This window comes from Ascaphus truei, chromosome 2 (assembly GCF_040206685.1).
Source record: "Ascaphus truei isolate aAscTru1 chromosome 2, aAscTru1.hap1, whole genome shotgun sequence".
Lineage (NCBI taxonomy): Eukaryota > Metazoa > Chordata > Amphibia > Anura > Ascaphidae > Ascaphus > Ascaphus truei.
In genome coordinates, this window is record NC_134484.1 from 336,836,439 (window position 1) to 336,863,305 (window position 26,867).

At 42.0% G+C, this 26,867-nt stretch overlaps 1 protein-coding gene across 5 annotated transcripts in view; it reads right to left on the reverse strand.

The window, feature by feature from the left end:
- TRAK1 (trafficking kinesin protein 1) overlaps window positions 1–26,867 on the reverse strand; it is a 162,969-nt gene that overhangs the window by 39,444 nt on the left and 96,658 nt on the right. For all 5 annotated transcript variants that reach the window (XM_075586690.1, XM_075586686.1, XM_075586685.1 and 2 more), the window contains 4 exons: window positions 21,848–21,924; window positions 9,901–10,017; window positions 4,779–4,879; window positions 719–827 (listed from right to left, as the gene is read on the reverse strand). In XM_075586690.1, coding sequence (XP_075442805.1) covers window positions 719–827; window positions 4,779–4,879; window positions 9,901–10,017; window positions 21,848–21,898 — 378 coding nt within the window. In that variant the 5' untranslated portion in view covers window positions 21,899–21,924. The remainder of the gene's footprint in view (window positions 1–718; window positions 828–4,778; window positions 4,880–9,900; window positions 10,018–21,847; window positions 21,925–26,867) is intronic.

Below are 26,867 nucleotides of genomic sequence, written 5' to 3' on the forward strand. Positions count from 1 at the left end.
CTGCGCCCCCCTGCATGCTCTCCCCCAGTGCTCGCGCGCCCCCCACCCCTTACCTTTGTGCCGGTGTCAAGTGCCATCGCGGGGTCATGTGACGTCACGTTGCCATGACGATGCGTCGCCCGACTCAAGGTAGGCGAGTTACAGAGGCCTTGCACGGTCCCCAGGCATTTAAAGGCTTTGGGGAAGAGCGTGGGGCCTCTGTAACCGCCGCACCCTCCAAAAAAAATCTTGCGCTCCCCCAGGAACTTCAGTTCTTAAGGGCCACTAACAGGTCAGGTTTTAAGGATATCCCTGCTTCTGCACAGGGGGCTCAGCCAATGACTGAGCAACCTGTGCTGAAGCAGGAATATCCTTAAAACCTGACCTGCTGGTGGCCCTTGGAGTTGGCCACCGCTGCTCTATAGACTGTACGGCGGTTTATCCATTAACCCCTTGGGTGTCCCAAGACGTAGCCACTTCATCACGGTCTCTGGTACTCCGAGAGGCCTCGTGACTTGGTGGCAAAGTCGTGGCCTTTTACTGCTAGTTTTCCAGGGGAGATCTGTGCTGCAGAACGCAGCCTGGCACGCAGGGAAAGGAAAGAACGACGACGACTCTTCCCTTTCCCAATTCAGTGACGGAGCGGTCACCGGATCACGAAGTGCCTGGCGCTACCGCCCCTCCGGCACACAATGGGGTAGACGGCAATAAGGACGGGCGCTGCGCTGAGGAATCTCACCTCCGACCGGAGTACAATGTTCTCATCTTCAAGGTCTTTCAGTTTCTTCTGAAGCGAGTCAAAGGGGAAATAATTTTGGACGGATGAGGCCAATTCATTCCTCTTCAGGCTGAAAAAACAAACGGGTACAGATAGAGGCATTAAGCGTTTTAAAGCTGCAGACCAAGTAATATCCTACGTGTGTGTTTAAAAAAAAAAAAAAATTCAGCTATGTACTATGAGAAAATACTTGTAGCAATTTTTTTTAACAACTCTAAATGACATTTTTAATATATTATAATGTAACAAGCATTTTGTTTCTATAGCAAAAATTTACAAAGTCTCATCCCCTTCCTCTTCTGAAACAGACTCTGTCACTCCCCTTTTTGAGCCCTGCCTTCTCTCTAGCAGTGCACCAATTGTATCTAGTGACTGCCTGGTCACATGATCTTCCCCACAGAACTTTGCATCTTTGGTCCTCTTCTGCGGCACTGACAGCCATTTAGTGAACACCCGAGCCAAATCTTTGCTAATTGATCCAGGAGAACGGATAACTCGGCAACTAAGCCCATTAATTATTATTGTATGGATTGTATTGATGCACATATTAAAGGGAAAACATTAAATTAAAAACTGGCAGCTTGGACTGCTGCTTTAAAGAACATTGAATGTAATTTTAGGCGATTTTTGAACTCTATGTAAAAAAAAAAACCTCCTAGTTTGAGTAGTCCCGCAGAGCCAGGATTTAAAGCTTGAAACTTAACATTCGGAGCCATCCTGTTATTTAATTACTGACTTAAAACACAATTTGCAGGTTTATTTCACAATCTATACCTTCAGAGGTGTTGAGCCGAAAATAACTACTCTGTAGCCAGAAGACTGTGTCCATAGGAGGAACGTGCAGACAGTGCACTGCGTGTGGAATATAGAGCAAAAGAACACGACGGTGGCTGGATCACATTAAAATAAAAATGACTTCTTTATTCAGGATCTTGCTTAACGATGTTCACATGGCGCAGTGAGAGGTACTCTGACGCGTTTCGGGCTCCCTGCCCTCTGTCAAAGAGTATAATGCTCTCTCTAAGTGCCAGTATATGTAGGCAGTCACCCGCCGCAGGCCCCTCCCACAACGTGCCGTCACAGAGGCAGCCGCCAATGAGAGCCACGCAGCGGCGGAAACAAGACCCACCGGGCAACCCCTGCCCATACCATGACACCACAGAGGCAGCCGCCAATGAGAGCCACGCAGGGTCGGATACAAGACCCACCGAGCAACCCCGCGGTGAGGGAGTCCCCACAGATCAAAGGCACTACAAAAAGGATTAAAAACAAATGAAGATTACTGGGCACAAGACTTTGTTTCTCATTCACTCCTCCCCCTAATTGGAGCATTATTTGACTAGCTTCACAAGCAAGTCCTTATTGGATTAACTACCTGTTATTCATGTGGATTTGATGTTATATCTGGATATATTACATTGTTTATTGTGGCCAAAATGCATTTTTCTGAGCTTGAATACAGAGCTCGTCTCTAATGTTGCTTCATGGTTACTAATTAACTCAGTAGCCAGGACTTGGATGCTTTGGATCTAAAATTTGATCCTGGTAGGCAGTGAAAGTATTACTCAAGATTAATGACAACGGACAATTATTATTACTCGTTTCTTCGAAATACACATTTAGGACCATATCTACTAAGCAGTGCTATTCTACCAGACACCTCTCAGCGTTAGAAGACCCCTTGCACCTCGCACCATCCACGTGAATGGGCTGAAACGTGTCTTCCAGTGCTGAAAGGTGCCTTATTGGATATTATAGGCTAAACTGTGAAAAATTGCGGCATTATTGAAATTGCTGTAATGGCCGGTGTGTATGTCGATGGAGGGGACTGCAGAGTGTGTGTTTTTGTGTATAGATGAGGGCAGCAGTGTGTGCGCATTTAGAGGGGGCAGCAGTGTGTGTGCATATAGAGGGCCTTTAGTGTATTTACAATTTTATTTTAATAAACATATAAAAGCACAAAAGAAAATGTAGAATATGTTGATAAAAATCAATATAACTCTCCAAAAGTGTCTATATTATTTATGGAATAAAGCCTACATTAAGCCTATAATAGTAATAATCAGAACAGGGCATTAATGGCCAATAATGCCTGGGCTGGGTTCAAATCCCTCGGCTTCGCCTCGAGCCTTCAACTCTTTCAGCCAGGGCATTATTGGTCAGTAATGCCCTGTTCTTCTTCTTGGATTATAACTTAAGCATCACTTAGTATATATGGAGTATAGGACAGTGAGATGCATAAAGTTCAGTATATGCAAAATAAAGTTAACAGACTGGACTGGCATTGGTGGTAGGAGCAGCCATTGTCCTAGTTCTGCTCATCATTGCGTTCTGACAGGGAGAGGAGATGCCTGGCCATATGGTAGCACTGCTATTAAAGAGGTGAGGTGCTGCGGTATATGAAGTGACTTAGAGGTGTGACAGTGTGGCAGAGATGGGTGAAGTAGAGAGGGGGTATAATTGGGCAGATCAAAGGTTGAGGGCATAAGCCTAGCAAGAGATAATATGCAGAGAGAAGCAGGTGTGTACCATCTTGAATAACAAGACAAAAAACCTTGAATGGAGTTTTACAGGATCCCTGAAACACAATACTTGTGCCGCTTCTGATACCTTTCAATGGTAAACAAGAGAGGATTTTAAAGATGAACTTTCTCAGGAAGCCTCTTTTTGAGACGTGCCATACTAATTATGCTTACTGCGTCATACAGTATGTCCTAATCGAAGGTGGCAAAATACATTTGCACAACACAGCAAAATTTTAACATTTCTATATTTATCAGCAGTTTTTGGAGACCGGGAACACCTCGTACATAAGCCATTCAGTATATGAGCTCTCGTTTGCTGTTCATATTTGCATACTGTATGTAGTTTGTATAGTTCTTCATACAGACTGTACTGTGTGGCATTGTTCCCCCTGATAACACAACATACCCAGGCTGAAGGAGTGGCTCAGTGAGTAAAGACACACTCAAAGCAATGACACGGAGTATGAAGCAGGGCGGGTGAGTCACGTTCTCTCCCTGTGCCTCAGGCGTCAAAAACAGATTGTGAGCTCATCTGCCAGGAACCGTGTCTGTAAAATGTTATGTGCTACGTACTGTGCACTATGCTGTAATTGTGAAGCGCTTTCAGTCCCATTGAGAGGCAAGCGCTATATGAAATAAAGTTATTATTATTATTAATATTAACCCAGTGTACAGCTGTAGCCATACTAAATTTAACACGGATCTGTGGAGGATAAGGAATTAAAAAAAAAGAAAATCCTGCAGCTGCTTTATTTTCGGCTGAGGGATAGCTTTGCCTGTGGCCAGGGTCTGCCATGTGGTTCCGGCAAAGCCCGGCCACGAGGAAAGTAAAAGGTAATACATCTGTAGCTGAATAGAACAGATTTTCCATAGAGTTCAATGGCAAAGTTGCCATTGCCACGTCATAATGCTGTACAGAAATACCCCGCTTTAAGTACACTCACTTTAAGTACACTCGCGAGTAAGTACATATCGCCCAATAGGCAAACGGCAGCTCACGCATGCGCCTGTCATCACATCCTGAACACCAATACCAGCTCCCTACCTGTACCAAAGCTGTGCGCAAGCGGGGAGACTATAGAGCCTGTTACAGATGCGTTATTTACATCAGTTAAGCACGTATATAACGATTGCAGTACAGTACATGCATCGATAAGTGGGAATAGGTAGTGCTTCACTTTAAGTACATTTTCGCTTTACATACATGCTCCGGTCCCATTGCGTACGTTAATGCGGGGTATGCCTGTATATCCAAACATATCCCATCAAAGGGAACAAATCAAGCCAGCGACATGTGTACACTGCCAGTGCTACAAATACATGTCACGCACACAAATCGGTATTTTCCTCACTGGCTTCCCACCTTTTACAAACCTAAAGACTACATCGAGAGGAATTCGTTTTCTTTGCAAGCTGCATTCTCAGGAAGAGTACTTTGCTCTGCTGATGTCAGAGCGGTGCCTGCAGGGGAGGGGACAGCTCGTCTGATGACTTACGGTGTGGAGCAGATGGACTCTGGCTCACTTTCCTCGGCTGTACTGGTGTAAAACTGAAGCAGCTCATCTTTCATGGACAGCTCATGACGTAACTGTGAAACCTGAGCAAGCAGAAATTGGCATTACCTTGTCATGTCACTCAAATACACCTATAATAATCAAATGTGGGTGTGCGCATACAGTATAACCATATATATATAAACACACACACACCAAACAAATTAAGTGGTGATAACTTTCGGGTGCAAGCTGCATGGATACTCGCAGGTATAAATCATACGGCCAAAAAAAAAAAGGCAGGTCCTCAGTCCTGCTGATAATGAAAACTTATTTGGACGTGGCAGCTCCAGATATGAAGTGCCTGCCTTTTTTGCTATATATAAACAGCTGGGGACTAGAATACAAAAAAGATGGATGCAGGCACTTCAGGACTTAGTTTTGCAATGAACTTTATTTCTCTATCAACATTTCGGCTCTCTAAGTCTTTCTAAAGACTTGCTGAGAGTCGAAAAATTGCTCGCCCTGGAGTGCATGCTTCCATCTTATATATACTGTCGATATATACAGATTATATATATATATATATACTGTATATAAATATATATATATATATATATATATATATATATATATATATATATATATATATATATATATATATATACACTGTGTGTATATATATATATAAATATATATACACATAATTCTATGCTGTACAAACAAAGGTAGCACTAAATGCTTTAATGGAATGAGTAACAAGGCAAAATGTTTTATATGCCTATATATAATTTAAATCTAATTCCTTGCAGACATGGAATATAAACATTTATATTACTAAACATATCTTTAAAAATTACAGTATTTCTTTTGGGGTTTTTTTAAACACATTTGTCAAGATGTTTCAAACACTACTCTGGTCACACTAGTAGCCCTCTGCCCCACTCAAGGACAATGCCATGCATACAAATTGTTCTTTTTTTGTGCGTTTGCATTTTACTTTGATCTCATTCTCTCACACTTCACTTTAACGATGCCATATTCATGTTTTGGTGCGTTATTTTAGGCAGCATTATTTTCAAGTATGATTTTACAATATAAAAAATAAAACAGTGATTTCAAAGCAGCAATTCTCTTCATTGTGTGTGTGTGTGTGCGTGTGTGTACGTGTGTGTGTGTGTGTGTTAGCTCTGGAGATCTCCTAGTTCCCAAGATATTTACCTTTGTACAGTATGTACCAGTAAAAGTAAAGCAAAATCAAAGATGGCTCCCAGGGTCGTCCAATGAGGAAGCTTCAATGTCATGCTCTGATGACGTTCCAGCTCTCTGGAGTGAGGTATGTCAGCCATATTGATTTCTCAAAACGGACCAGTAACACCTTTACATAAGAAGGTAAAAGTCTCAGAAACCGTGGGGCTCCCGGAAATAAAACTTTAGAGTTGTTCAAACCTGTGGGACCCCGTGGCACAGATTTATATAGGGGGGATTGCTGCTTAAAGCAGTAGAGCTTTACTCATTTATTTTTTTATGTAGTATTTAACATTTTCGTTTTCATGCTCGTTTGTGAGATCAGGCTCCCTATTCGATAGTAAGGGAAGCGCAGCTTGTCACAGCGTGGATATGTGAAACAATACAAAACACAATAATGGTGCAGTATATTGTGAGGACAATGTGACTATATGAGATGTGTGTGTAGTCCCTCAGTAATCAGGCATATCAGAGATACATTCTCTCTCTGATGGGAGCAGAAGTGGTGATTCCCCCAATAGGATGTTGTCCGATTTTGCGCATATGTACAGTGCATGGGAGAGATAAGTTGTGGGAGACCCGTCTGCTCTCTTGCAAGAGTGGGACTACACACATCTCATATATATTTACACTATCACAATATACTGCACCATTAGTGTTATGTATTTTTTCACATATCCACGCTGTGAGAAGCTGCGCTTCCCTTACTTGGAAAACATCGCAATCGTTTGGGACCAGAAGACGGTTTTATAAAGGATTTAGAGTTGCCTTATATCAATTCATCACTTAATTGTTTTTGGCGGTGGATGAAGTATTTTTCACATCACAGTTTTGTTCCATTATAGTCAAATGGACTAATATACATTTATTCACGAGCACGTGTGAAATAGATTTATATAGATCTCTTAAATACACCTGTAAATAGGAGCGCCCAGTCAAATGTTTGCCTTCCCTATTCAATAGTTACTTCTGCTTTTCAGAACTGGTAACTGGACTTGGAAGTTACTTAATCTCTAACTCATTAAACCTGAATAGGAAATGTTGCCTGTGCTGTAATTTCAAGTTTAAGGAATCCCGAGTAATAATGTTTTAGAACAGGCTTCAAAGAAGGAGAGCAAGATGTTGTACAAGGCAGAAGTATATTAGCTGCTATGACTGGCAATTTCCAGTGTTGGAAAACAAAGCTACCATCTATTTTAACATGACATGTACATTCCGGTTCACTCGCCACTTTTTGTTACGATAATATTACCCTTTGCTGAAAACTTTATTTATATATACAGTACCTTTCGTTTAATTAACTAGTTGATACAACTTTTCAATGTATGTTTTCATAACATTTACGTTGATTTAATGTACTGTTTAGATGGTTAAAGAAAATCAATAACATTTGAAATCACAAAAAAGGATAAGAAAACAAAGCTGCCATACGCGCTTAAACCAAGAAAGTGTATTTGTGAATTGAGTTATTAGACTAATTGGTACACCAGCCAATTATCCCATATTCCTGTCTCCGGTAAATTTCTGCAGTACCAGAGCCTCCTGCAACTAACTACTTCCCTCTAATTGAAGGGGATAATTTAATTCCGAGGAAGATAGAATGGCCTAAAAAGGTCAAGTTGTGCGCCTTGCACTACACCAATGGAGATATGGGGAACCAATAAATTGTGAATGTGTGGTGACGGAACAAAAACTGCAATAAGAGTGCGGAGGTGGTGCTGGCAGGAATGGGTTCAATGATAAGCAAAGAAAAGAAAGAAAGCTCCCTAATAGCCGCACAAGAGAACACCTATACCTATATTAAAAATTACTATTTATTAATAAATGATTAAAATATATTTATTGCAGCAAAAAACTGACGTGAACCAAAGTGATTAAAATAAATTAAAAACGGAGGAGGTAACTGTATGCCTAGTTCAAACTAACAGTGTATGCTAGGAATAACTATTTTAGAATGTCCCACTGCTATATGATTATACTAACAGTGGTAGTTATACCAATACAGTTCTATATAGTTTGAGGACTACACCTAAATGGAGAGTATAGCTTAATATAGTGTGTGTGCTCAGAATAATATAGTATATTTGTTGAGCCAGCTAATGCTAGTATACGGATATATACACACACATATGTACCAGACCAACAGGTTCAAAGGTAAATGAACCTAGAGGTCTGTTATGTTTAGCAAAACAGCTATTTCAAGATCACAAAGTATGTGTCTTGTACTCGGAACCATGACAAATAGGAGAGTAGTCAGAGTGTTGTGCTTCCTTTAGAAGGCTCCGAAACACTCTAACTGAGAAAAGGCAACAGACCTCTCCGATATAGCCAGCGCACTAGGTGGTGACGCTTAGCCTGCAGGCTTAGGGGCAGGCTAAGCGTCACCACCTAGTGCGCTAGTTCGGAGCCTTCTAAAGGAAGCACAACACTCTGACTACTCTCCTATTTGTCATGGTTCCGAGTACAAGACACATACTTTGAAATAGCTGTTTTGCTAAACATAACAGACCTCTAGGTTCATTTACCTTTGAACCTGTTGGTCTGGTACATATGTGTGTGTATATATCCGTATACTAGCATTAGCTGGCTCAACAAATATACTATATTATTCTGAGCACACACACTATATTAAGCTATACTCTCCATTTAGGTGTAGTCCTCAAACTATATAGAACTGTATTGGTATAACTACCACTGTTAGTATAATCATATAGCAGTGGGACATTCTAAAATAGTTATTCCTAGCATACACTGTTAGTTTGAACTAGGCATACAGTTACCTCCTCCGTTTTTAATTTATTTTAATCACTTTGGTTCACGTTAGTTTTTTGCTGCAATAAATATATTTTAATCATTTATTAATAAATAGTAATTTTTAATATAGGTATAGGTGTTCTCTTGTGCGGCTATTAGGGAGCTTTCTTTCTTTTCTTTGCTGATAATTTCATTCCCTCTGAAAAGTTGCCGATATGAATGTAAACATATCAAGCAGTTGAAAAACCATAGCAGTCCCACACATTTGGTTTGGGAACCACCTGTACTATGTACTTTGCTATCACTATGGCATCCTCTCTTTATTGCCTTTGATAATCAACATGCCACACACCTACTGTATATGACTGCAGGTGTGCCTATCCAAACACTGACTCAATAACAGCCATACAGGGCAGGCTGGTTCTGAAGAAATTCATTTGTTTGTGTAACTTTGTTATTCAGTTTACAATTTCTCCTTTGTCTAATTTCAGGGGTTAACCTTAAAGAACCATTACCTTTTGTTTTGTTTTTTGTTTGTTTGTTTGTTTGTTTGCTTTAACCATGTTTGAAGTAGCGGGTCTCTGGAGCTGAACTGGGTTGAGATACAAACCTAGGAAGGGGTTGGCTGGGCACCCGATATGGTGGTTTAAAAGTCCCCCGCTGGCCAATAGGAAGCCGCAACAGCCTCCCTTGTAGCTTCCTATTGGCCCGCAAGACGTGGGAACTTGAAACGGCAGAGAGATATATCAGCAGCCCCTTTACATGTAAGTATCTCTGGGAGCAGGGGGTCCCCGGAGCTGAAATGAACGCAGTTCAATTCCTGAGACCCCTAATATCCACCATGGGGGGATTTTTTTTTCCAAAGGCATACTGTAGGTGGTTTATCTAGTAGCAATATTGGTCCTTGTGAAATGTAGGTTTGTTGCGGATGCGATACATTTTAATGAACCAACATGAGAGCTCTTCGTAGTTGGTACTTTGCACAACATTTGGAGACCCCACAGTCTTTTTCAGTGTGTACTGTACAATGATATCTATGAAGGACAATCCTGATGGTCTATGTCGAGGTTTCCCAGCCTGCATTGAGTCTCAGGGCACAGGTGAAATGTTCTGGAACTCTTACCTCCTCCCTGATATGCCCAACTTGCTCTTCCAGGTACTCGTTCCTTTCAGTGAGAGTTTTGTTCTTCTTCAACAAAGACTGGCCAATGCGAGCAGCTAATTCCAGATCCCGCTCTTTCTGTGCGTGTTGAGAGAGGGAAGGAGGCAGATTTAAAAGGTGTCTCCTTATATTAAGGTAGCCTTGTGTTTGCTCAAAAACAATAGAAGAAAAACATGTGTCCTGTGTTGTTTATGGAGGTGACAACCTACCCACGTATGTCGACATATGGAGACGCAAAGGGCTATTAAGAGAAGACCAAGCGTTACAAAAATCGGCACCAGTAAGCATAAGGGGTTGGGTTAACTTAAGACATCTGCAGCCCTCACCAATGAGCCAGGATTGCTTTAATTGTATTTTTGTAGTGCAATTTCCATGGCAGCAGAACACTTAATGTATCCTAATTGGTGGTAGTCCAAATCCAGAGAATATCACTACATTTCTCCCTTTCAAGGTGCCCTGTATGCACTATACAAATCTGTGTATACAGCAGCATTCATATACACCAATGCTGTAATAGGGATAAGTTCCATTAGTGTTCAGGGTACCAAGCAGCAAAGAATTTAGTGCTTCACTCTATACAAAGATTTATAGCAGCACATCACAAATAGACTAATATTACAACGTTTCTACACTTTCACGTATACACGAAAAGCAACAAAATACAATGGCATATATACTGTACATACTGTCCATACATATACGTACAGTAGAAGTAAGGGAGCAGGGACTCCAGGGCTATACAAAAACAAGAAATAACGCTCATTACAAAATAATCAAAGTTTCGTCTCACTACGGAGCATTTTCCAAGACTGTAGTGAGCACACGAAACTTTGATCCTTTGCAATAAACTATTTGATATACACACATACACACTATTTCCATTGATGCTTAGTGACCAATTTAACAAGCATATCACGCATTTAGCAATTTTCCTTTTCTTGGTATTTCCCTTTAATATTTTATGGTCCGTTTTGCATCTGTAGCCGTTCTTTATTTACATAAACCAGAAAGTCACTGTCTTATTAAAGTAACTGAGAAACACTGGCTCTGTTGCGCCCTTCAGTAGTGCAGAAGTATACATTGCACTGTGATGGGGTCAAAAGCTGCATAGAACTAAACTGGTTAAATGTTGAAAAGCGGTCTTAAAAAGAAGGAATCCTTAACTAGGTTCACTTTTACTTTCTTAAGGGAACAACACACTGCGCAACTGTCTAAGTGATGTCAAATATTTAGCACTTCCTTATCAAGGCCCTCTAAATGACTGATATGACTTGTAAAGTGATGTCTCCACCAGGGCACTCAATACAAGTTTCCATTCACCCCTATATCTCCTGCCCTTCTGTTGCCTTTCAGCACCCAGTGCCAGTTTTCCTCTTTGCACTCGTGCATTTTGCGCCAGTGAAAGGTCTTCCTTACGGTAACGCTCAATGCAATTTAGGTTGTGCTATTTAGCTTAACATTAAGGTATAGTGCAAAATATTAATTACTGAGCTTTCTTTCTATGAAGTGTATGTTATAAAAACATTGTATTTTTCAAGGGGGCTTAACATGTATTTTCTTAATAAAAAAACTAGATGGGAGTTACACATGAATCTGTGACAGTGCCTCGTTCGTCACTATCGCAGTTTAATTAATAACCCCCAACGTTCCTTGAAATACTACTTTTTCTTTACCCTATCCAATATATATTTATATGTATTTCTAAACCAATTCCAAATACCAGGGCTCTTAAACTGGCGGCCCGCTGGCCAAATGTTAGCCGTGAAGGGGTCTGATGTGGCCCTTAAACTCTCTGCTCCTGCTATTTTCAAACGCATTGGTTAGGCAGCTAGATGCAGTTTTACACACTGAAACGCACTTGTACGTTAAAACAATGTAAGTATACATGTTACAAATGTTGTAAATGCCTTCAAAATGTAGTGCCTTTAAGTTTTTAAATGTATCTAAATTTACATTGCTATTAGCTTGTGGTCCCTGTACTTAAAAAAAAATATCAAACACATGTTGATCCTTTATAGAAGAAGATCACATTCAATGGAGATTTGGTACATATTATATTTGTGTGGGGTTTTTTTTTTTTAAATGTAATGGGTAGGCACACAAAAAATTAACAAATAAATGCAAAAAGGATGATTTAATCTAAACCACAATGTAATCATTACAAAAGAATAATGACTAAAAAATAACAACTTAGAATGACCCCAAATAACAATGCCTCAGGCCCCTGGCCTTTTTCTCCGGGGGCCTTGAAACGCTAGCTATGAGTGACTTTGCGATCATTGATTTTCACCTTGCTACGATTTGATACTCTGGTTTAGGCACTGTGTCATTCTAACCATTTATTTTTTTTTTTTAGTCATTACTCTTTTGGATTGATTATATTGTGGTTTATATGAAACCACCCTTCTTGTATTTATTTCATTGTGTATTAAATTGAGTGCCAGTCTATTACATTTTTGAGGGATTTTGCTGCACCCAACAGTGAGGGTGCGGGACGTGAGCACTTAACGGATTTTGAAAGGTTATGTTTTCAGTAAGTTCATTGTCTAAATAACATTTGTTTCGATCGTTATTTTTGTAACATATTTTTTTTTTTGAGTAACAATACAGGGGGAAAAATTTGCACCGCACTATATTATATAATATTTTTCTAAGGATGTCTGCACATCCCTCTGTGACAGGCTGAACGCCTGTCACTCACCCAGAGTCAGCCAATCAATGAGACTGCACATCCTGTATAATGACACTGCTCATTGGCTGTGTAACATCTTAAGTGTCACATACTGTATGAAGTGTCTGTTGAATTCAAATTGGAGTTGAATTGGAGGCGAAGAATACAAGAATCGAACTCGGCACTTCATCATCAACCCTGCAACTGTGAACTTTGCTTTCTAAATGCTCTGACAATCTCATCACATCTAAAAAACTAACTTTCTAAGCAGCTGTGTAACCTCCAGTAATACACTGCCATCCAAGGCCTGATTTATACACCTCCTTTTTCACATACTCCAATACCTGGGAACACTCTCCTCCTACCTCTCTCTGTGCATCTCATTATGCCCACTCTATTGCTTATTCTGTTGGCGATTTCCCCACTTCTTTCTACATTTCTGTTCTCTCCACTCTCCTCCTATCAACATTTCTTCATCTCTCCTCCCCTCCACCTATGCTTATGCCTGTAGACTGCACCACTACGTACACACGACAACTTCTACACCCCTCAATAAAAAGCACAGCCACAAATCCTCTTCTCACCTCTCTCTACTCCTTCAAGGAGCAGCACCCATTCAGAGGACAGTATTATTTGTCTTACTATTCACCTTCACAAGTGTGATCACATGATTTGTGTTTTTGGTATATGCGCTTGTTTTCCTTTATCTTCACATACCACTTACATTGTAAGCTCTCCAGGGAAAGGAATTTCCTTTCCTATTGTCTGACTTGGCTGCGCTTATTGTATTATTATAATTCCCTAAACTTGTCTTTGTAAAGGGCGGAGTACACTGTCGACACTATATACATAGAGATATACATACATACATGCATCCCTCCCCCTCTGTGATACTCAGCGGTAGCTCACTCACCCAGGAAACTAGGGGAGGGGATTTTAATGGCAGTGGAGACACCAAGGAGAGGAGGAGACAGGTGAGATGAGTAGGAGAGGAGGGAGTGTAGTTTGCACAAAGAGGAACAGGCACAGTAATGCAGGGAGTGCAAAGAGAGGAGCAGGGCATGATGGAGGAGAGAGTAAGTTGAGGAAGAGGGCACGAGACAGCAAGGCTGTGTGTGTGTGTGTGTGTGTGTGTGTGTGTGTGTGTGTGTGTGTGTGTGTGTGTGTGTGTGTGTGTGTGTGTGTGTGTGTGTGTGTGTGTGTATATATATATATATTATATAACTATGACTCAAGAGAAAAAAGTTATACTGTTGAGTAGAATAAAGTATACAACATCTGCTACATAGCTATAATAGCACAAAAAGGGGCAAAATAAAAATATATTGCCCAAGACAAAAGAAATATACAAAAAGAGAAAAGGAAACTATACAGGAATAGAACAGACAGCAACTAAAGATAGCAGGGTTGCTGTCTGTTCCATTCCTGTATAGTTTTCTCTTTCTTTTTGTATATTGTTTTGTCTTGGGCAATATATTTATGCTTTGCCCCTTTTTGTGCTATTATAGCTGTAACCTAGTGCCCCTGGCTATAGCCTTTCCATTGGCCTCAACCCTATTTTCTGATAGGACTAGGCAGTGTTGGGGTTAAACTCCTGCATAGGGCGTAGCCTGCAGTTGCAGCCTGGATAGCTACAGTGTTACCATGTCCAGGTGCAGGCCTACCGGCTAGTTGGAGTGTCATGCCTGGGGAGGGTACTGATTGGGTCACATGTAGATGGTGTGATGACTGTCAGTACCTGGACCTGTCCTCTTATGGGGCAGGGTTACAAGCCCCTCCCCAGGTATAGAAGATGGCACTCCACAAAATTGTGTCTGTCTTCCCTTTCCTCCCTCAGTGGAGTGGGACCGCATCACCCGTGCCTTAACAGGGGTTAAGGGAGCTAAGATGGGGCTCTTGGGTCCTCAAGCTCATGGGGTCTGCTCCAGTGATTAGGAGAGAACATGGAGGCATGTGGTGTGTACTATAATAAAGACCTGTTGATTATACCCTGTCTGAGCCTGGAGTCATTCAAGGGAGAAAGAAGGTGCCTACGGGGACCCACCCGGTCTCTGGCTGGATCCTCATAAGATGGAGGCGCTGCATCATTGGACCAGAAGCTAAAGCCTGACCTGTTGCCACTCCCTATTACCACTGGTGGAGACTCACACCTCCTGTGAACAAACGTTATGCACCACATCCCACCCTGTAATTACCAAATCACCCTTGGGGTGGTAGGGGGGGAGGTGTTATATAGCTATCTAATAAATTGGGTATGTTGTTTTCTATGCAAATCTATAACATTTTTTCTCTTGAGTGCTGGAACCTTTACTTTATATTTACTTATGTTATCATACTGGGTGAAGGTTATGGGTGGTTCCTTTGCACGTTGACTATATAGCCAATTATGTATTTAAGTATGGAGTGCTGTCTCCACTATAAACCTACAGTATATAATCGATCTCTCTATATCTATCTTTCTTAATCTATCTATCTATCTATCTATCTATCTATCTATCTATCTATCTATCTATATATCTCTATATATATATATATATATATATATATATATATAGCATAGACAGCACTCCATACTTCAATACATAATTACCGTATTTTCCGGCGTATAAGACGACTTTTTAATCCTGGAAAATCTTCTCAAAAGTCGGGGGTCGTCTTATACGCCGGGTATCGTCTTATACGCCGGCAAAGTGCAAAGTGCGGCCAGACGCGGCTTCCTTGTTTATTTTTTCCGGCGTGCCGCGCGTCAGCCGGCGCCGGTCACGTGCGCCAGGCCAGCGGTGCGCAAACTGGGGGGCGCAGCGAAACCTGGGGGCAGAGCAGAGCAGTGGCAGGCAGAAGCTCCGTGCTGCTGCCGTTTCCCTGTGCTTGCAGAGGGGGCGGGCGTGTGTGTGTGTGTGTGTGTGTGTGTGTGTGTGTGTGTGTGTGTGTGTGTGTGTAGTGATGTGTGTGTATATAGTGATGTGTGTGTGTATAGTGATGTGTGTGTGTATAGTGATGTGTGTGTGTATAGTGATGTGTGTGTGTGTGTGTATAATGATGTGTGTGTGTATAGTGGTGTGTGTGTGTGTGTATAGTGGTGTGTGTGTGTGTGTGTGTATAGTGGTGTGTGTGTGTGTGTGTGTGTGTGTGTGTGTGTGTGTGTGTGTGTGTGTGTGTGTGTGTGTGTGTGTGTGTGTGTATCCCAAACTCTATATTTTAACTGGAAAAGTTGGGGGGTCGTCTTATACGCCGGAATAGACGGTATATACATATAAAAATAAATGTTCCTGCTTATGATTCAGTTGCATTATTTTGTATACATCCCTTTTTTTTATAAATGAATGCCAGGACGGTGGGCTCACTGGTATTTTTTCTTATTTAAGATATCATAAATTACCCAAGTAGATACAAAAGAAAGAAAACGTTAAATTACGGAAGAAGACCCCAGCCTAAGTTTGCAAAAGTGATAGGACTTTTAAAAATATTACAAAAATGTATAATTGCATTGTATGTCTTTATGTATATATCGCCATTAGTGTACATAGCACTTCACAGCAGTAATACACGTGACCATCATATAAAAAACAAATAATACAAATAACTCATAAATGGGAGAAGTGCTTCAGACATAAAAGTACATTAAGGAAAAGGAGTCCCTTCTCCGAAGAGCTTACAATCTAATTGGTTGCTAGGAAGAACGTACAGAGACAGTAAGAGGGCGTTTTGGTAAGTGTGTCTGCAAGGGGCCAAGGTTTATGTATGAGGTGTAAATTATCAGCCATGGAGCTACTCATATGCTTCCTTAGGCTGCGCTTATAGTGCCGGCGACAGCAACGTCACGCTGCAGTTGCTGGAAAAATCAAATTGACTTGACTTCCAGCGATTACAACAAAGCCGTTTTGCCGCTTTTACTATAGGTGCAAGCAACAGCGGCAATACATTTGTTTGCCACGACATCGTGTCACCAGCACTATAAGCACAGCCTTAAGCAGCTGTGATTTAAGGTGGGTCTTAAAGGTGGATAGAGAGGGTGCTAGTCCGGTATTGAGGGGAAGGACATTCCAGAGGTGTGGGGCAGTCAGTGAGAAAGGTTTAAGGCGGGAGAGGGATTTAGATACAAAAGGGGTAGAAAGAAGACATCTTTGAGCAGAACGCAAGAGTCGGAATGGTGCATAGCGAGAAATTAGGGCTGAGATGTAAGGAGGAGCAGAAGAGTATAAAGCTTTAAAAAGTGAGGAGAATTGAGTGTGTGTGATACGGGATTTGATAGGAAGCCAGGAGAGGGATTTCAGCAAGGGAGATACTGAGACAGATTTCAGAAATAGTAGAGTGATTCTGGCAGCAGCATTTAGGATAGATTGTAGGGGAGACAGGTGAGAGGCAGGAAGGCCGGACAGAAGGAGGTTACAGTAATCTATGCACGAGAGAATAAGGGTCTCTGTGAAATCTTTAGCAGTCGAGCAACAGAGAAAAGGACTTATCTTTGTAATATTGCGGAGACAGAAACTACAGGTTTGAGTTACCTTTTGAATGTGAGGGGAGAATGTGAGAGAGGTTGAGTGTGACCCCTAGGCAGATTGGGCTACTGGGTGAATAATAATAGTTCCAACAGTAATGTGGAAGGAGATAGTAGGTCCAGGTTTGGGAGGAAGTATGAGGAGCTCTGTTTTTGCCATGTTGAGTTTAAGTCGGTGGAGGGCCATCCAGGATGATATAGCAGAGAGACATTTCGGAAATGTTGGTCTGTACAGCAGGTGTAAGGTCAGCGGTTGAAAAGTAAATTTGTGTGTCATCAGCATAGAGGTGATATTTGAACCCAAGAGAAGTGATTAGGTCACCTAGAGAGTGTGTAAAGAGAAGAGGTCCCAGGACAGAGCCCTTGGGTACCCCCATAGAGAGATCTATAGGGGAGGAGGAGGTGTTAGCAGAAGAGACACTGAAAGTACGATGGGAGAGGAAAAATGAGATCCAGGATAGAGCTTTGTTACGAATACCAAGAGTATGGAGAATGTGAAGGAGAAGAGGGTGGTCCACAGTATCAAATACTGCAAAGTGGTCAAGTAATAAGAGCAGAGTGTAATGACCTCTGTCTTTGGCAGCATGGAGGTCATTAGTTATTTCAGTGAGGGCTGTTTCAGTGGAGTGAGCAGTGCAGAAGCCAGATTGTCGAGGGTCTAGGAGAGAATAGGTGTTGAGAAAATGGAGTAAGCGAGAGAATACAAGACGTTCAAGGAGTTTAGAGGCAAAAGGCAGGAAGGAGACAGGCCGATAGTTAGAAAGACAGGTAGGGTCAAGCTTGCTGTTTTTGAGTAATGGTATGACTGTTGCATGTTTGAAGGAGGAGGGGAAGATACCAGAGTAGAGGGAGAGTTAAAAATGTGTGTGAGCATATGGTTTATAGTAGGAGCAACAGGTTTTAAGAGATGGGAGGGAATGGGGTCAAGAGGGAGAAGAGAAGATCAGCAATGACACATCCTCCCCTATGACAGCAGAAAAAGAGTCAAGGAAAGCAGGAGGAGAGTTATCAAGAGTATAGGATGGGAGGGGGATACAGAGGGGATGTCCTGACGTATGGATTCCACCTTTTCCTTGTAATTGTCGGCAAAGCCCTGAGGTGTGATGGAGGAAGAAGAGCAGGCAGCCGAGGGTGGTCTGAGTAGGGAGTCAAAGACAGAGAAGAGTCTGCGTGGGTTATACTTGTGCGTGTTGATTAGTGAAGAAAAGTTAGTTTGTTTAGCTTGAGAGAGGGAAGAGTTGAAACAGGATGGCATAAATTTGTAGTGAAGGAAGTCTGCAAGAGTGTGAGATTTCTTCCAGAGGAACAAGTGCGGCAATTTAGCCAGGGTCTGAGGTTACAAAGGTGAGAACGGCAGAGAGAAAGCGGGCATGTAGATCAGATAGGGCAAAGTTGTAGTTCCTGACCAGGTTGTCAGGGTCTGGAGCAAGGCTGAGAGAGGAGAGGGAGGAGCGTAAAGTAGAATCAAAAGCTGATAGGTTAATAGAGCGCAGGTCTCTGCAGAAACGAGGGGTCGATGGAGATGGAGAAGGGGAGAAGTGTGAGAGAGAGAGAGAGAGAGAGAGAGAGAGAGAGAGAGAGAGACAGAGAGAGACAGAGAGAGACAGAGAGAGACAGAGAGAGACAGAGACAGAGAGAGAAAGAGAGAGAGAGAGAGAGAGAGAGAGAGAGAGAGAGAGAGAGAGAGAGAGAAAATTAGATGAGGTGATGGTCAGGGAGAGGATAGGGGGAAATGGAGAAATCAGAGAGATAAAAGTTTTTAGTGAAAAACAGATCTAGGTAGTGGCCATCCTTGTGGGTGCTGGCTGCAGTACACTGTTGAAGGCTAAAAGAAGAAGTTAGAGAGCGAAAGTGGGAAACCCAAGGAAGAGAGGGGTCATCAATGTGGCAGTTGAAGTCCCCAAGGAGAAGAACAGGGGAGTCTGAGGAAAAAAAGAAAGAGAGACAGGATTTAAAGTGAGAGAGAAAGACAGAAGGGGGATGAGTAGCGGTACATGGGCGATAGATTATCGCCACGTGGACAGGGAGAAGAGAGAAAATCTGGATAGTGTGAGCCTCAAGGGAGGGAAAAGCAAGGGTTCAGTAGTGGCAGAGAGAGGAGAGCAGGAGCCCCACGCCTCCACCCCTGCCATCAGGGTGCAGAGTGTGGGAGAAAGAAAGGCCACCATAAGAGAGGGCAGCTTCCAGAGCACAGTCAGGCTGAGTGAGTGAGCCAAGTCTGAGTTATAACAAAGAGGAGCAGAGAGTGAGAGAGAAAGTCATGCACAGAGAGGAACTGGTTAGAAAGGGAGCGAGCATGCCAAAGGTTTGTTTTGCCTTGCAAATCAATGCAAATGACACAATAGCATGTGTGGCTATTTCCACAATCAATAGCCTGTGTTTCTATTCCACGCTACCATTCTCTGAACCTGTGAGGTTTATTTAATGGGTTATGACAAAACAAACTTATCAGTGATGGGTAACCTGTGGTTACCGTCAACATGGTTCTGCTCCAATTATAATCAGTAGGGGAGAGAAATATGCTCATATATTTAATAAGATGTTATTAATATGCTAAACCAGGGGTGCGCAAACTTAAGTTCGCGCCCCGCTTTTCTCCGCTCCCCCATGCCCACACCCCCCTCCTTACCTGCTCTCGGGCACCACGGGTCATATGACGTCACGTGACGTGTTGCCATTTGACGTCAGGTTGTCATGGCGACGCGTCAGGGAAGAGCTGGCTGAGAGCGGGTAAGTGAAGTTGCACAGGCTTCGTGCCTCACCCGGCATTTAATTTACATGCCTGGGGGAACAGCGCGAGGCTCTGCAATAGCGCCCCCTTTAGAAAATCCCACCCCCCCCTTGGGGGCGCATCCCCCAGTTTGCACACCGCTGTGCTAAACTGTTCAGATGATGCATTTAATTTTATTTGGTCTCTTAATTTCGTGATGCAGTGAACATTTTATAGTTTCTTCTTAACAAAGCATTTCCATATTTTTGGTGGAAACAGATGAAGAGCAAAGTTATGCTTATTGCTCATGCATGTCCAATAAAAGTCAACCAATGAATTGTACGAAGAATCTTCTAGACCCGAAATAAATGCAAAAGAATGTTGTGGAACTAGCGGATAAGGGATCTAAGGGAACCACCACACTGTGTATGGAGAATTAGGGTTGATGGCTTTAGTGAGAACACGGTCACTTAGCCAGCCGTATGTTAGGCATGTGCGCAATTAAAGGCTAAATACAAAGCATATCACAATAAACTCAACATATCACACCAGAAGGGAACAATGAAGCTTGCTTAGGCTGCGGTCCCAGTCATGACTGTGAAACACACGCCCGGCGAGGGGGGGGGGGGTGAGGGGGGAGGGTCGCGTGCACAGCGCTAACCGCGATCTGCGGTCTGATGAGGGGAGAGAGGGATCTTGCGACGGGAGGGGGCGTGGTCGGGGATTTGCGGGGGTGTGGCCATCACGTCACGCGGCTGGTTCGCCCTCATTGGGTGGCCACACCTCCGTCGCTAGGAGTAAACTCAATTTCCCCTGCCTCCCTGAAAAGCTGTCGTGCAGAGCAGGAGAAAATTGCGTGTCAGGGTAGCAACTGGGACCGGAGGTACTGGGGGGCGGAGTTTAATCGCACAGCGCACGCCGAGACGTGCGCTGTAGTAATTACTGGGACCGCAGCCTATGCCTGTGTGAAGATGCAGCTTTGCTCCCAAGTGCAACTCTTTTTCTTTGAAAAAATTGTACAGATAAGGAAATTGCTGGTATTTTCCTTATTGTTTCGCTTGTACGGTTTCCATGGCAATATCTTGGCAGGCAATTTTTCACAGCTCAAGATCCTTTGGAATGGAAACCGGCATGTAGATACTGAACACAGTGTTTAACAAAATGAGCCAAGCCATTTCATAGGGTGCCACAGGAAAAAAAGAAATCTATTGCTGGATTCAGCAGCACAGGTTGATGCCGTAATACTCTTGTGGGCCACATGATTTATTTCAGGGGTCGCATGTAACCTGGGGGGTTGGGGGGGTAGGAGATTCTTCCTACCCCCACCAGTCCTGCTCCTCTTCTTTCACTGGGAACTAGTGATTAGCACAGGAGAATGTTCATCATTAAGCAGCTGAAGGTGCGGGGAGAAGCTACCATCTATGCCAGCAACATCCCCGCTCCCTCTGCACTGGGGAGAGAGGGCAAGGGCAGAATGGTTTGCTTGGGCGGCCAGCCATTGGGGGGACGCGTGTGGAGGCCACCGCCTGTTGACCACCAATGCCTTAAAAGGCTCTACAGAATACGATACCTCCTATATTTATAGGTGCAATTCCATCTATACCCTGGATTTCTCCCTTTTTAAAATTGTAATATGTTAAAGGATGTAGTAGCTGTATTGGTCCCACAGAAATGTAGACTTGTTGTAGGTTGTAATATCTTTTAGGGGACCAACATGGAAGTAATTCATAGATGTCATTACAGTGTATAGTGCGCTTGAAGAAGACGCTCTCCACACTATCATTTCATCTATGAAGGACTTTCATGTTGGTCCCCTACAACGAATCTACTGTACATGTTTTAATTAAGTTGCCTTTACTGTATGTTTTAATCTTGAAGGAAAAAAGTTGACAAAGCAACAAAAATGACAACAGAAAGATAACGTGTCATGTAAAACGGTCTGCAGCACACACAACTCAGCCCTTCAGGAAATGTCAATAATAAAGGTCACCTAAACCCCAATTATTAGCTGTCCCACAAAAATACTTACTTCTTCAAGTAGACGTGTAACAGCATCTATATCATTGTATGTTTTAGTCATCTGGCCCACTCTTTCAGCGCATAAAACTGTTGAGGAAAGAAAGATGAATTTAGCCAACGATAACAGGACTCAACACCCAAGCCCATTCAATATGAATTAAAGTTAAAAACACAGGTGCAGAGATGATGAAGCAAAACCTCCAGCGACAAATCATTAGCTATACAACCAGCTCCCAGAAAAGACGTCTACATGAACATAAAACCTTTTTATTTGAAGGTGTTATGTTTCACCGATAAAGTAAACACAGAGGTGTAGGCCACTTCAAACTTGGAGGAATCCTTGACCCGTGAAAAGACTGCAATGACACACCAGTAACCACATATGACATGTCCTATATAAAAATGATGCCACGTAACTTCTCCTTCAACTGCTCTTATGTACATTTCTCATTTTAAATTGTTTATACCAGCAAGCAATAAGAAAACAAAACCTTGATACAAAGATGGATGCTCAAAATGCCTTTCTTCAAACCAGTATTCCCATCTGCCCCCAACCAAATCCATAAATTGTTACCATGTTATGCTTTGTGACAATAGTGGGGGTATCACAGTGGAGGTGGGAGAGGGGGGTGAATAAATAAGCTACCTGCCCGTGTAAATTAACTGGGTTTGAAGAATCAAGATTTTGCTTATCTCACTACGTCAACTCGGGTTCCCTCTGACATTTGGTCTCCTTGTGCATCTCCTCTTTTGCTTCTGGAGAGTTTTGCAACCAGCATGTGAAGTCAGTAAGTACCAACACTATTTTATATGTAACCTATAGTTTTACTTGTCTTTTTTCATTATTACCCGGAATCTCCCATGCTTTGCTTTGATAACAATTATTTATACAGAGCTTTCTCCCAATTGGACACAAAGCGATTCCCATATTTAAAGCTAACCATTACAAAGAAATAAAAGGAACACAGGAGGGAAGCTACAAAAGACACCAAACACATGATACAAATATACAAATATTGGATAAACAAAATACAGAATGGAATGATACTGTAAGTTTTGAATGCCGGATAGGTTACGGTTCACGCATCACATTCCTGGGTAAAAAGGAAGGTTGAGTCTGTTTTTAAAGATTTTCAGGGTGGGTGCTTCTCGGAACGTATGAGGCACATAGTTCCAAAGAGTAGGGTCAGCATGGATACATGTTCGGGCGCCAAAAGAAGTCAGGGAGATTTTGGGAACAGTTATTTTATGAAGCCTTTTGAGCACAATTTGACAAATCATTACAACCTTTTTCTTGGCAGTAAAATATCAGCTATTTATTGGCATCTGTACGTCCTTATTGAATATGAAAGGTAATGAAAAATAAGACCATTTTATGCACAATAACCACCACCCTACTGTATGAAAGTACTGGTGCTAGTAATAGGGACACAAACTGCGGCTTCTAGTTATTTAATAATCCAGTCATTTCTGCAAGAGCCAAAAATCTCCTCGTGTTCCCCCCTTATCACTTGTCTGTCACGGACACCCACGCATGCAATGTCTGCTTTTCAATCTGGAATTCATGTGACATTTACTGTCAACAGGCACAAAATAGGACAGGGGTTGGGCATTTGATCACAGCTTCTCTTGTTCTTCCCTCTGGGAAGACAGCAAAACAAGAACAATGAACCAACAACATAAATCATGTTTTAATAATATATTCATACTCTTCTGTCCCTCTGTCCACCTCAGTCTAAATCTGTCCTCATCCCGATCTATATCCTTAATTCAGTACAGACCACTCCTCCTCTTTAGGTTTAGGAGAGTTTGCAACACTGAACCATACTGTAAATCCCTGGGTCTCCCCTCCTGCTATGATTAGTTACGGTCACTCACAAACTTTAAGTCTCTCTGCAAATCCGATCTGCAGGAATAAACATTTCATAAGCCCTCGTAACTTTGCTAGCGATCTTCCTTCTTGAACCTACTCTTCCAATCTATCACACTCACATTTGACCAATAGCTTGTCAAATCACTCAAAGTCGCACCCCCTGTTTCCCGTCAGGTACCCGCCACATTGAAGGTATTTACACACAATCCAACTGTTTCTTTGATAAGATTGCAGCACAGTATTTCAACTCATATTTATTCCTCACTTTCTATGTTTACCCTGAGAAAAGCATTGTATGTGTCATAATAAAATCTAATTAGGAAATAGAAAAATAAAGTGCGAGATATTTAGCACCTTATTCCTAAGTGTAAGTAACCAGTACCAATCAATATTAATTAATAGCCAACACTATTGTATCTAATGAATGAAGCTCTCAGTCTGGCAATGTACAGGTTTAGAAGTCAGGCGTCATTACTCATACGTTTTACAGGTAGCGTCTATATTCCACCAAAATGGACTAGTAATATAAGGAGTAGGCTGAAATTAGAAACAAAAACAACAAGTATTTTAGAGTATTTGAAACACTTCATGGAAAGGTTTGTCAACATTGTATCCTCAAGTTTAAGATGGGTTTTACACTTGGCCGTGTCTTGTCTTTCTATCTAGTTGGTCATTTGACAGAGCGCGTTTGCACAATTCCAATTACATTGTCAAAGACGTGGAGCAACTGTGGTTATCAATAGAAAATGTTTAGACTTTCAAATTGGTTTAAAAATACTTTTATTAGCCCCGTTTGTAAACATACAGTAATCGCGGTCATCACTTCAGTTTGGTTCTACGTGAGATTGCACACATAAGACAATGGAAAATATAAAAAGCACGGTGATTCACAGATTGAAGGAGGAGTGGCACAGAGAGGTCTCTGCCCTTGCTCTACCTAGTATATTTATACTGGGACACGACATCATCATACTGCGGCACAAGTCCGTTCTTAATCATCTGGGAGACTAAAAATAACTACGCTTTTCACCTGTATTTCCTGAAGTATTTGCTTTGTAATGGAGTGAGGTGAAAGGAGAAATGAATGATGATACAGATAAAAATGAGGGAAATTCTAACCAAATGGCAATATAATGCATGGGTGTTTACAATATGAGATCGCGGCAGCCAGCACTGCTATGGCAACTGAAGACTCTGCAACAAGGACACATTATGCATTTATGGATCTTTCAAGCTGATTTCATTAGTGCTAATAATATGAATTCTCTATGACTAGCACATTCTTTACCTACTAATGTAACTTGGAAACACAGTGAGCAAAGGTCATACTTTGTCTTGACATCCATGCTGTTTTGTTATGGTAACAGAGCAAAATCATGTCTTGCAGGATTCACTCAGGCCAAACAGAAATACAACAGTGTTAAGAGTTCTGTGTTTTAAACATGAACATTACCATGTTAATATATTACAAAGATTACTTTTTTTGTATTCGGGTGAAATATATATATGTAACGTGAAACAGACTTGATGATCTTCCAAGAAAATACGGAAGTGTTACTGTATACTGGCTTTAAAAATAATTAATTTTGTTTAAGAAAGCCAATGACATTGCCAAGTTGCTTATAAAATATTTTTTGAGCGACGTGGAATGTGTTAAAGAAGTGGTTTCTAAACCGTGGTTCCTGGACCACCAGTGGTCCAACAAAGACCGCAGTGGTGCTCCTTAAAACCGGTCACACTCACGTCTACAGCTGTCTGCGTCACTTTCCTTTCACAGTAAACATACTGTATTGGTGCTGAGGATGGATTTGTAAATCCAGATCCAGAATTCCTGAAATATATTACTAAATATTGCTATATTAACTTCTAAGTTGGTATGATGGTTCTCCAAACAATTAACCACACACTGAAGTGGCCCGCAGAATTAAGAGGTGCGAGAACGTCAGCTTTAGAGCAATTTAAGTGAACAGTCATCCACTTTGTACTGCAATTCAGACTTCTGTTATTCTGCCCTTGGGCTTATCAATATTGCTGTAGGTTTATTTAGATAAAGGTCTATAGCTATTACGTAGCAAACACACGTAAACAGGGCGTTTTGATCTGAAAGCATAAGATATAGGTCATTAAAAGAGCGCATCAGTGAAGTCATTGTGCCGAGATGATCCAGCTGCACAACTGCAAAAATATGACAACACCTCATTCCCGTGCTGGCAGAAAGGGTGGTAATACATTAACCTCTTGGCTGCCAGCGGTCGTTCCAATGAATCGGGGGCAAAGTTGCTTATCACGGCAACGGAGATCTTTGAATCATCCCTAACTGCACATCTTGCCAGAGCTACTAGTTTTAGTACACGTTGCATTTCAGCCCTTAGATTGGTTGGCTAATTTATAAAATAAAAAAAATAAAAAAATCTAACTGAAGTTCCCCAGGAATAGACTATGTACATAGAATACTGAAAACCACTAAGTCCAGATGGAGGTGGTGGGTCAGAAAGTCCCCACGTTGCATGCACTCAAAACCATACGGTATAGTATAAAAGGATATGTTTATGAGCCGTAGGTGATACGATCATACATGATTGGAACAAGAAGAACAACACTTAGGATAGTTTTTCTTGAATGCTAGAAATCTCCCCCCAGAAAAGATGTGGAGTAGTGTGATTTACTTTTAAAATATAATTGTAATAGTAAAAAATAATTAAAATATAGGGGGCAATTAAATGTCCCACGGGCGGCGACAATTGCTGACAATAAGTAAACGGTAGTCCTGTGATTGCTGCATAGGTTGCAAAAATGCTGTATGTGTGGTACCCGAAAGAGTAGATGCTCATTTTCCTAATGATCCCCCATGAATTTCGAAGCACAAACTGGGAAGATTTGCTGCGGTGGGCGCGGGGTTTACAGAGGCCCCGCGCGCTTCCCGAAGGCACTTAAATTAAGTGCCAGGGAAGAGGTGAAGGCCTCTGTAAACTGCACTTACCTTGCTTCTGTAGGCGCGAAGTCACGTTGCATGTCATGACGCCAACCCCCGAGTCAAGGTAAGAGGCGGGGGGCGCGCAGAGAGGGGAACAGCCGGCAGGGGGGCGCAGAGAAAAAAAAGATTGTGCTCCCCTGCTATACCGTATGGTTCTGAGTACATGCAACTTGGGGACTTTCT